Consider the following 11,900-nt stretch of genomic DNA (forward strand, 5'->3'; position numbering starts at 1 on the left):
GCGCGCTCGCATAAATAACGTGCGACCCACCTTCCCGGCAGCGGTGAATAGATTTCAAGCGGATCAAGTCGGCTTTGGCCAGAGCGGCCACTGCTCAGGGTTGGTGGGTGGATCAGGCGCGGAGGAATGGCGTGCGTGTACGCAGCGAGGGGTTTCTCAAGAGGAAAGAATTCTGGTCCCTGTGCGCGCTCTCCTTAGCATCAGGGTCCACCTCCTTCTACGACCGCCCCAAAAGGGATAAAAAGGACAGCTTGAGAATACAGCGCCGCACTCTGCCTGGTCAGCGTGTGCGACGAGTGAAGTCGGCCTAACCGTTCCATCGCGCCCAGCGTCGTCACCCGGCGCGGCAGTTGGCGACGTCTACCGAGTGTCTGCACGTGAGTGCCGTATACGTTTTCACTTCGTTGGAGTTGCGACGTATAGGCCTGCTGCGCATAAATTACCCAAACTTTGAGAACGTTGCAGTTGCAGCGTGAAATATACTCTTCTGTGTGTGTTACTCGAAAAAAAAAAGTTCGTTTGAAAGGAATAACTCATACAAACTGATTAAGAGACGGCGTGGCTGAAAGGGCCGGGGCTTTTAGTTGTAACATGTCACGGCTTTCTCACCATTCTCATCTAACTTCGCCCGCACGTATTTGCTTAGGTGGTTGGATGTTTACCGGGGGTATCCTCTATGTTTATTTCTTTATTGTTTATACTGCGAACCCTCAGATATTGTAAGAAGTCAGAAGGTGACGAAGATAGGTTCTCATTCATATGCCGGGTTCCGCTCTTGCGGAATGCCTTAAGTATACATAGACCACGGGTGTTCGTATTGCGAGCCCAAGGTTGGTTTTGGACGCCGTTCAATTTACAGTTTCTCATAACGGCGTCATGCGTCCACATCTACGTGCGAAGAAATTCTCCAACTGCACACCAAAGAATATTTCGATCTCCAGCCTTTATCCGCAAGGCGGCGGTATCAGCGCCAGAAGAAGTGGCATTGTACTCTTCAGCCGGCAGCTGCAATCTTTCTTTACTTACACCCTCGCTCGCCTATAGACGACACTAATTAAAGGGCATTTTCGACGTCTTCAGAAAGGTTCAAACATGCAATTTGACCCTGGAAACGATCAGAAAGGAAAACGCCGAGACGACGCTATTCATTCAGTTTCCTTAGCAGAAAAGTCACTTATCGTGTGCAAGGCGAGGTGCTGTGAAGCCGTCGGCTGTCTGTCATGACCTTTAGACGACACGCAGCAGACTACGATGAAAGCTAGTTATCTTCGCGTCGGCTCCGTTCTTCCCTTTCTCCGTGTCGGCGAGCGAGACGGGGTCAAATGAAGCAACGCTATAGAGCCCGGGGCTAGCCGGCCTAACTGGCTTAAGCAATCCACTCGTCGCAGAGACCGGTAATGACACCTTCGTGTTTTGGCCCTCGTCTGGGCCTGCCAAAGGGACGCGGTGGGATGTGCTTTTCGTGGACGCGAACCGTATTGGATGCAGGAGCGAAAAAGAAAAACCTACGAATTGCGGGGTCACACAGTCTGAGTCGATTGCAAAATGGTGATCGTGGTTCCGAGACTTTCACAAGAACGTTCCCGTCAGTTCGCAGAAACGCAAGGTGAAAAGCCATAGAAAAGAGAACATTGGGTGCCCCTACATTAAGGAACATTTAAAACCTACCCTCAGCGAGCAGCTTTTTTCCCTGTATGGCGTCTTTCGTATTCGCTGAATTCTAGAACCCTCTTTCTCTATGCTGAACAGTGAAGAGAGAGGGATACGCGTTCGGCCTTTAAAAGTATCGGAAATAGAGAGTAGATTAGCGTCCGCACAATAGAGCTCGTAAATTAGGTACCTCTGCTTCAAGTCCATTCGAATATAGCTATCTGTCTACGTTAAGTTTTAGAGATAAAAGTACCATACAATGACACCGTTAATCACCATGACGTTTAGCATCCAAAAGAAGCACAGGCGTTTGGTTGCGATAACAGCAGCACTGGAGCTGATGCATCTGCTAATAGCACCAGGGGGCTTTCAGTGCACATCGTGCTCTTCGGTTGCTTAACTCACTCGCAGGGAAATATATCTTAATAAATAGCCCCAGGAGATCTCGTGTAGCTTCGCAATGAATATTGCTGGAAACGTACCAAAATGAGGCGCAGTCATTTGCGCACATTGGAGAAACCACACCGTCGGTAAATTCAAGAACAAAATGGTCTTAGAAGTGAGAGTCGTGCCCTGGGGAGCGACGCACGAAGCTTCGGATTACAGAAAATGGGGTATTGCTGCTGAATTCCAAGTGCACTCCTAGTGAGGATAGGCTTTCAGGTACGTAAGATAGCGAATTGTAGCACTGAGTTAGTTGGTTTGGCTTGCCTCAGAAGTTTCTTCCCAAGCCATCAGAAAAGAGAGATCGATTGCTGTCAAAAACGGGACCCCAAGTCTGAATACCGGCGCTCTTTGTTTAAAAGCAGCTCGTTTGAATTTCAAATTCGAGTCATGTAGTTTTCTGGGGAACACAATGACTTCGTGCTTGGTCGAGAACCTTCAACTCACAGCGGTGAAAAAACTCGAGACTGGGTGTAACGAGCCAACACAAGGCGTGCAGCTCCTGTTGGTGTTACCTGCTGGACGGATTATTGATTTATTTCCTCGCGCACATAGTAATTTACACCGAGAGTAACATTTGTTGTGAATATAAGGTAGTAATAAATACTAAATTATTACCGCGCAACATAAATTGTGGGCACGCCAAATGAGAATTGATTGATGTCATGCATTGTCAAGGCTTGTAATTACGCCTGTTACAGGAGGCTTGATATCAAAATGCAGTATACTCGGTGGCAAAAAACAAATGTGGCATTCATTTTGTAAAGTAGTCTACTATATACATTTAGGGCAAAAGAAGGAAACAAGTTAAGATGCTGACATTTTGGCTATCTTTTAGGCTCCAAGAAAATCACCTCTTGATTTGCATCTTTGAAGAAGAGCCTACTCCAATAAGGCGTAATGAAATGTGAAGACCTCTTCCTTATTACCCTACTTCGTCTCTGAGCGTCCTGCGGCGCCAAGGATCAGTCGAGAAAGCAAGGATATACTATGAACGTTGTAGCAAGACACCTTTTTAATTTGTACATCAGGATCAGTAACTAATAAACACCTAATGCTGTATTAGTCTCGCCTCTAACGTACCAACCGGTTACTCAACACGATGTATGATAACGCGTCGCCGCTTCCTGTCCCATGTAGTTTTGGTTTTCTTGTAGAAGGATATGACAGCGAAAAAATAAAAAAAAGTTATATTAATAAAGGGATGCAAAAGCAGACTGTGCGCGACAGTAACGCGTTGGATTCATCTTGGACTCAATGTCAGTGGTGCCCTGCAATTTTCAGTGTTCCTAAATACCACCGAATCCTCCACAGTAGTCGCTTTAGAGTCTTACAAACAGTGATACCATGACCGGCGTGTTCATCGCTTGAGAGCACAGAAGGTAAAACGTTAGCTGATGCCACTATACCCTCAAACCAGGACGCCAGATACAGTGCAGAGCACATTCTGGTTGCATGCACGCATCTGTCACCTTGCCTGTCCTTTCTATTGACTAGTGCGCCTCTCCAGGCATTTCACCAAGTTAACATCTCCAGAGTGCTTCCAAATCCATTTTCCTGCTCCCTCTCTTTCAGGAGGGCAGTCAGACAATGAGCCGCCTGGAGCGGTACTTGGCGCTGTCGGCGCTGATTCTAGCCAACAGCGCCAACCGCTGCCTCGCCGAGGACACCACCGACAACCAGGACCTGTTCGTCGTGAACTCAGACTCAGCCCTAGGACAGTTCTCCGCCAGCGAGAAGGTGACTGCCATGCGGGAAGCCACGAACTGGCGATTCCGCTTCGGCGAGGCCAAGTGTCGCGTGAACTGGGGTTCATTTGATCAATTAATAGTTTAGTTATTTTTTTATACTCACAGGACTGAATTGTAGAGATGAGAAGCTTACGACTAGGAAAATTTGTGGCAACATGAGAAATTAGCAACAAATGTAATATGAAATTACAAAATAGCTGAATGTCACCGACAACGGAATGCACGTACTCTGTTCAAGCTTCGTGATCTTGTAACATGAAATCACGTGCCTCCATTCTCTGCATTAGTGGACCCTGTCTTGCCATAACTACGCTTCGCACTTGTCATATTCGGTTGGACAGCGTATAAGTGCTTCAGCTAAGAGGCCAAAGTATTGGGACCAGTGGTCATGACGGCGAAGCGATAGGGCAAGTTGTTGCTGCAGGTGCAGATTTAAAATTTAGTCTGGGATGGTTTAGTGGTCTTTACAAGCTATCCTTAGAGACTTACGGGTTACATTAGCTATTACGACTTTTCATTTCTTTTTCATTGTCGTTACGTGATTTACTTTAATTTGTAATAGTAGAGCACGTTTGATTTGCAGGCAAATGAATATTTTGCATAGCTGGCTCGCCTTGCTTTGTGCCTAATATCATCTAAAATAAGGCGCTCGAAATTGGCAAGAAACACGAGCCTTAATCTGTTGTCAAAGGCACTTCGGACGTGAATAAAGTTTTTCCTGGCCCGTCTGATGGAGCCTTTAGGCCACCGAGCGTTTCGAAAGCAACAAGCTGGTTGGGGCCAAGGATAGCGAGAACTTGTAAAATATGAGCAACTCTTCCCACGCCATACGGAATGGCAGCTGCGGATGCAGTTTTAGCTACGAGAATACCCAGTTCCCGAATTTCCGCTCGCCAATCCGAAATAATGTAAAAAAAAGGCCCACTAGGGAGCGCTTGAACATAGGCTGGTCGCACTGGTCCTAAAGCGACACCCAAGTGGGCAATCTGTAAAGAGAACACTATGCCCAGCTTGATTAAAATGCATGAATAAATAGATTTTACTTTAGAAAGGATGAGGGTCTGTGGCTGTTGCTGGGGTGTGGAAAAAGAACCCTACTAATAAATGAAAAGATTTTCACAGTCATTATTCGCAACTTTAGATTTGGATACTATAGTTAGCGCCCGCCCACCTAGTCCAATTCTCGTGAGACATGGCCTGTACGTCCCCAGAGAATAGAAAACGGTGCAGTACCTGAGCGGGGACTAAAGGAAACATACTTGCGAAACAATGTCTAATAGTACTCGAGACTAACTGGACTCCGTTCTAACACTTACACACGCCTGGATTAGACACACGTACATTAGCTTAATTACTGAATGAATGAAGCATGCCTTTAAGTTTCGTTCAGAATACTTTGAATCAGAGTGTGCACGTTACAAACCTGTGACAATGGTGCCGTGGTTGGCGACTACGTTAGTTTGAACGATTTAGTGTCGAAAGCACCATGTGCTTGCGCACCCTTGTCCGTGTGACATTCTGCAAATCACCGTCCACGGCCTGTCCTTCCGCGAGGCAAGTGAGGAAGAATGAGTACGCGAGAGGACTTAACTACGATTTTTCTTTTCAGGAATTAGTGAAGAATAAATTTAATATGTGGCAAGAATGAGTGCTGGGGATCCAAAGGGCATTTATCGAACCCAGCAACTTCAGCTGCCCACAGAGTTCTCAACTTTCTGAAAGCGTGGCATGGTCACTTTACATATTTTCTTTAACGAAAAAGAAAATGAAAGAAACAAGAAGAAGCGATGATGAGCGCCAGAATCTTTATTGGCAAACCAACTGCGAAGACGGCTTGAAATTGTATCTGTGTTTGTGGGGATTGCCGTTAAAACATTGGACGTAGTAGTCTTCTATTAAATCTGCAGTGTCTGTACCACGTGCTGCGCGAATTGGTCGAGCTATTAGAAATACTGGGCGGAAGCGAATCACGAAAAGAAATCACTGTAGACTTGAACATCTGCGTGGGATTTTAATCAAGCTTGTGCGCGAAGGTTGCTGTAATGGGGATTCTCGTGCTGGCGCAGAGGACGTAAAAATTACCGCAGATTTGCTCGTGAACCCAAAACCCAATCTCGCCACCATATTTTTTCACCCCTACCTCCAAAAGCAAGCAATAAAGAGAAACAAAACGTAAGACGACACGCCAAACCGCGCAGTAGTTCGCAAAGAAAGCTTCGTTTTGAAAGCAACCGTTTTCTGAAGTACCGCTCGGCGCTTCTGTTGAAGACCTGTCAGCACTGAGTGGTTTTGTGAATGAATGAATTGTATGCGGGGAGGAATGGGGCATGTAATTTTGCCAGTGCTATTTCAGCAAGCACGCCAAGGCTGACCACATTTGCGCATATCGCTGGCTTTGCAACTTCACTGTATTTTGCGTTGGTAGGCTTTTAGACGAAATGTCATTTAATATGCCGCGTATCATTATTTTCCAGCAAATAATTCTCATAAATTGCCGTGATCTGTTCAATACAAATTTTCTGACCTGTATATTGTCTGATATGATGCAAGGTGACCGCGAAGATGCTTATGTTAAAAGTCTGGTTACATAGTGGTAACTGGTTGATTACTTAACTCCTGACAGAATTATTCATCTCGTAGACCCACCGCGGGCAGGTGCCTGAGAATATCCGCCGCTAAGCTTACCGCGAGTTTCCACTGCGTTGTAAGGAAATGACCCGTAACGTTGGCTTAGTTGTTATGGAGTTCTGCAATTGAGTGCGAGGTCGCGAGATCGACTTCTGACCATGGTGGCCGTATTCATATATAAGAATGGAACGCAAAAACAATTATAGGTTAAGGAGCACATAAACAAAAATAGTTGGTCAAAATTATACCCAAGAAGAGAGGTATCGGAAAAATGGTGCGTCGCAAACGGCTGAGAACAAATGCTTTCAAATGCTTTGCAAAAACGTGATGCTGGTGCATATCGCCAATTAAGGGAGCCATCAAGGCTCTCTCATAATTTTTTCATTACCAAAGGCCTGAATTTAAGGCTGTGAAGGGGCCCTTGACGCACGAAAGTTTATATACTTGCGTGCTACTTTCTATACACTTCTTTCTCTCCCCTTCCCTCTGAGCAGAGTAGCAGGATAGAGGATTATTACGTCACGCAAATCTCCCTGGGTTCCCTCTAACAAGTTTCTCTTTCTCTTTATCCTTCGTGCATAGAGCCAGTTGATTAAATTATTAGAAAATAACTTAACATATTTACTATATACATCGCAGTGGGATAGACAGGTGCTCTAGTAGGGGGTAATTCATTATCGAGAAATGAGAGTGCTGCTACGGCCAGACACGAAGAGAACGACATAAGCGCTCGTAAGTGTCCACTTTCCTTGTATTTCTTCGTCGCAGCACGGCAGAATCGCGTTGTACACATGTATAAGTACCGAGTTTTTTAGTTTATGCGAACAGAAAAACACAGGACACTCCTTCAATTGGCTGGCTGATAGCAACGAGCACTTAGTTCTATCTGCCTAGAGGAATCCAGTTGTTTTCTTTAACAAACATGACATGTGTTAGCCAGGACATTGTGTAGTTGGAACTATGGACAGGTGGTAAGAGGCAGCAAAAGTTCATGGCTACGATATCATTCTATTAAAATGCCGTAATAAAATGCTGCTTAATTTGTAATTCGTTTGGTTACACCTCCGCACTGTTGTGCTTTGCTTAAAAGCGAACACCATGCTGGCACCACTCGAGCCGAGCGTGTGATGGGTGATACCGGACCCTCCCTCTTGACATTTACAAACGGAAATGGGCTTGGGCTTTCATGTAGTCCCACACTTAAATTAACTGCTGGGCACTTTCATAAATTTATTACAGCACAGCATAAAAAATATGGGAAATGCGAAGGCGAAATTTTCACCAGTTACACATTGGATTCTACATTGGCTTTGTTATCCCCCGTCAATGCTTGTTAATATATGAAATGTAAGTGAGCTCACTTCTTTTAAAGAACTCGTCTGCTTTTCTGTTAGGACGCCATCATGGCGAAAGGAATGAAAAGAAGAATATTTTTGTGTATTCGGCTTATCATAATCCAATGCTTAACAAAACAATGCCAGTTATCATCTCAATGGGTGGATACATTCGTAGTAGATAGTTGAACGCTTGGGCACCTCATGTGATCAAATCGTTAAAAAGTGTTTCAAAGGCCCACACACACACACGCACGCACGCACACACACGCAGATGTTATATATTAAAAAATAGAAATAAAATTTTATTTCTTTGTTTTCATCGGCGTAGACTCTTCTAGCCCGTCATGGTACGTATGCTTAAAAACTGCGCTAACTGCAGGAATTGCTGCAGAATCAAAGGAAAAAAATCGGTAGATCTTGTCATTGTTATGTTGACTTGCATCGGATACAATGAACTGAAGCTGACTTGACAACTGTTGCGGATGAGCAACACTGAGGAACTGCAGTTCTCAATTGTAATTCTATACTTTCTTGTTAACGGTTTCGACGATGCAGTCCCATCTTTATTGCCACGAAGCTCATACGCTGTAAAAATTCGTTTCCTGCCAAAACGTGTCCGTTACCAAATATTTGCAAAATGTCAATCTAGAATACTATTCACAAACCAAACCCAGGCTGTCAGACCACTCCTTCTCCATTTTGAAGATAATTTCCAAGAGTTAGATGTAACGGACACACTGCCTAATATTGCCCACAAACACGGTTCACTGCCACCCTGGTACTGCTTGTCTTCTGTTTGTGACTTCTTATTAAGACGATTTCAGAAGAAACTAACGCCGCAGGAACATATATTTCACAAATATTTGGCTCTAAACGAAAAATATGTGGAATACAAAGCATTTTATACCGATGGTTCCAAAGCTGCACACTACGTGGGAAGTGCTGTGATACAGAATAGCTGATGAAAAATAGTACGACTGTCCCAGTGTGCATCCATTTTTACTGCAGAGAGTTATGCAATTTCTATGGCTGTGGAAGGAATAATAAATGAAAACATTGAAAACAACATCATTTACACAGATTCACTAAGCATACTTACAGCACTTCAGGCTAGAAATGCAATTCTGCCAATAATCAATGACATCCTACACAACATAACAAGAGCCACGAGGCGGGGAGAAAACATCAAATACAGCTAGGTGCCTAGCCACATCGGAATAGGTGGCAATGAGAAAGCAGACGAATCTGCAGCGAAAGTTCGATATAAGGAAATCAAAAGCTGTAAGAATTCCTTACAGAGACTGCATTGAATTAGTGTGCCCTAAACTGAAAGAAAATAGGCAGTCCACACGGAACAATCAAACGAACAATAAGATACGCCTTGTAAAACCCATCATAGAAGAGTGGAAGTCATGTTCACACCAAGAACGATTTATCGAAATTGTCTTATGTCGCCTCCGCATTGGACATACACATCTGACCCACAATTTCTTGCTGACAAAAAAAAGAAAGCCTGTGTGTGACAAATGCGCAGATGAAGTTACAGTAACCCACATCTTACTCCCATGCAAACAACTTCAGACACTGATGCAAAAATATTTTACGCCATTTTACAGTGAATACATTCCTTTTCATCCTTCACTGATTTTAAGTGAAGATGCACTGGTTGAGACAGTTCATGTTCTTAGTTTTTAAAGGAAGCCGGCTTTCTTGAAAAATTGTAAAGCCCGCCCTTGTTCTCCTTCACATCCAGTGACATACCTCATCCACCATCTCATGTCTGAGTAGAAACCTGAGGTGCTTATTTAATTTCTTGGGATCCTCGGGGCCCTCTATGAGAAAAGGACTTTTTGAGGGTACCTAACTTTTTTGAGACATTATACCTTGTGGTTGGCGCATGATGGCCTTACTTGCTTATGCGCCATTAAACTCAACAACAACAACAACGACGACGAATCTAGGCTGCCCTTAACTACAGGCATGCTTAAAGAACTAAGCTGAGCATGCGCACGCTTGCAGAAAGAAAGATATATTAGAAGACTGTAACACTAAGAGTTCTTCATCGTTGTCGAACTGCGCTTAATGATTTCTTGTTTCTGAAGGGTCATCAACTCGACACGAGGCAACAAAGCTGTGCTAGAATTCGTACGAAATACGAGACTCGGCCCTCGTGTGTAGTGCTCATACTGTGTGTGAAGAGACATGGTATTGTTCACGATGATGCTGATAATGATGAGCCTTTGATATATGACATGTACCCAAAGTGGATATGGACCATGAATCGGGATCCTGTAAGCTGAGTCATTAACTTACCAACAAAAAAGAACATAAAGAGATCTAACTGTGTTCGAGGGTAGATTAATGCTCTTTTCCCCTTTACTATCTCCTTACTCTTTTCTTTACCCTTCTTTGTCTACTTTTCAAGAGCGTGGACGTGGGGTCCACGCTCTTGCTAGCCTACCTGACTATTAGTGTTTATTTATGCGTGCTGTTTATATATTTATCAGGAACGCAAAGTGGACACATTGCTACCGATCTATACTAAAGCTGCATCTCTTACAATCAGGGTCGAGCAAAGAGAGCGCAGGACATGTTCTGACTACAAATGAGTTTATTGCGTGATACATTTCTTAGTATTGTGCAGTCTGGATCAAACATGTAGCGTGGTCAACCGGATGATATGGCCACCTTCTCTCGCAAAAAAGAAAAGGAAAAGAAATAAGCACAGGCCGACGCCACAGTGAGATCAAACAGGGTCACGCTGCATGCTAGATTGTTGGGCTGTAGGACAAACGTAAGTAGAGGCTGGTAGCTACAGCTAGATCGCAACAGTGGACACTGGCTCAGTCCGCAGTCGGTCACTCGACCACGCTATGCAACCGGGTTTCAGACTGTACGCGTAGGCGCGGTTCGCAAGCGGGATGTTGTGGTGTATAGTAACTGCTCTAATTCTCATAATAAACTCAGTCAGTAGCTAGCGCTTGTCCTGTGTCCACTTAGCTCGTCCTTGTTCTAAGTGGTGCTTTCGTGGTATGGGTGCTGATCCTTGTTTACGTGACTAAAATGAGGAGTGCGTTTACTTCTTGGTCCGCAGGAGAACACTGGTGCAGCTGCTTACGGAGGCACCGGAGGGGTGCTCGCAGAGGAAGATGACGAGCCGTCGTCGTACGACCGGCGTCTCTTGCTCCAGGCGTTGAGCGGCAAGCGGGGATTTGGCGAGCGAAAGCGGCGCGGTTTCGGCGAGAAGAAAAAGCGCGGCTTCGGTGAGAAGAAACGAGGTTTCGGCGAGAAGCGGCTTCGGACGACAGCCGCGGCCCACCGGAGCCTACTCGCCGTGCCCTCGGCCAGGACCCCGTCTGGGGCCCGGGTTCTGCTCTTCGAGAACCCTTACGAAGGCTCGTTGCCCTGACTATGGGCCGCAAATTCGAAGACTTCGCGCAAGTTGAGGGCGGTTCCGGCAGGAGACGAAAAGACCGCGCCCAAAGGAGCTCACACAGCCAGCCACGTAAAGCGTTATCTCTCACAATAATGAGCATGTCTGGCAATTCGCCGGCTGTAGCAACTTCTTGGACCATTGGGTAAGACTCAGGTGCTGTAGTCGACTCTGAGCCATTTGGATGCTCGAATGAAAAACTCGGATGCTCGAATGAAGAACTGGACCCACTTTCGAGAGGCCGCCATGCAGGGACACCGAATTATAAGATAATAAAATAATAAATAAAAGAACGAACGATCTTTGTCTTGCTATCTTGCGGAGCCAGTTATAGGAGGCAGCGCATGTATGCACGAAGCACATCTTTAAACAATGTTTCATTTGTTGTTACAGTCTTTTGCACTGCACAAATTCCCCAGCATCTTTGCGAGAATTCACGAGTACGGTCAAACAAATGTCGAGACTAACTCCAGACGATACGTTTCTGCCGCATAATTAACATCCTTATCTAATGTTCGCCCCCAAGCTATAAACGTAAAAAAATAAATCCGTTGTCTTCATTATCATGATAGACACCTGTCTCAGGCGTTGTAGTAAGGAGACGGCTTTATGCAGAAAGGTATGTTACTGCTAGAAAGGACACACAGGCACGGTGAA

The 11,900-nt window shown here is 45.0% G+C and overlaps 1 protein-coding gene across 1 annotated transcript; it reads left to right on the forward strand.

Moving 5' to 3' along the window:
* Positions 1-289: 289 nt before the first annotated feature.
* Positions 290-11,497, forward strand: LOC142581946 (uncharacterized). Its single transcript, XM_075691380.1, has 3 exons — positions 290-377; positions 3,670-3,834; positions 10,905-11,497. Exons 2-3 carry the CDS (start codon positions 3,685-3,687, stop codon positions 11,217-11,219), a joined length of 465 nt encoding a protein of 154 aa, XP_075547495.1. The 5' UTR covers positions 290-377; positions 3,670-3,684; the 3' UTR covers positions 11,220-11,497.
* The last annotated feature ends 403 nt before the right edge of the window (positions 11,498-11,900 follow it).

Source organism: Dermacentor variabilis, chromosome 5 (assembly GCF_050947875.1).
Source record: "Dermacentor variabilis isolate Ectoservices chromosome 5, ASM5094787v1, whole genome shotgun sequence".
NCBI classification, from domain to species: domain Eukaryota; kingdom Metazoa; phylum Arthropoda; class Arachnida; order Ixodida; family Ixodidae; genus Dermacentor; species Dermacentor variabilis.

Excerpts from the sequence above, each read along its gene's own strand:
- LOC142581946 (XM_075691380.1), top strand. The coding sequence starts at position 3,685 with ATGAGCCGCCTGGAGCGGTACTTGGCGCTGTCGGCGCTGATTCTAGCC. Across the intron at positions 3,835-10,904 it reads AGTTCTCCGCCAGCGAGAAG|GAGAACACTGGTGCAGCTGC; the intron begins GTGACTGCCATG and ends CTTGGTCCGCAG.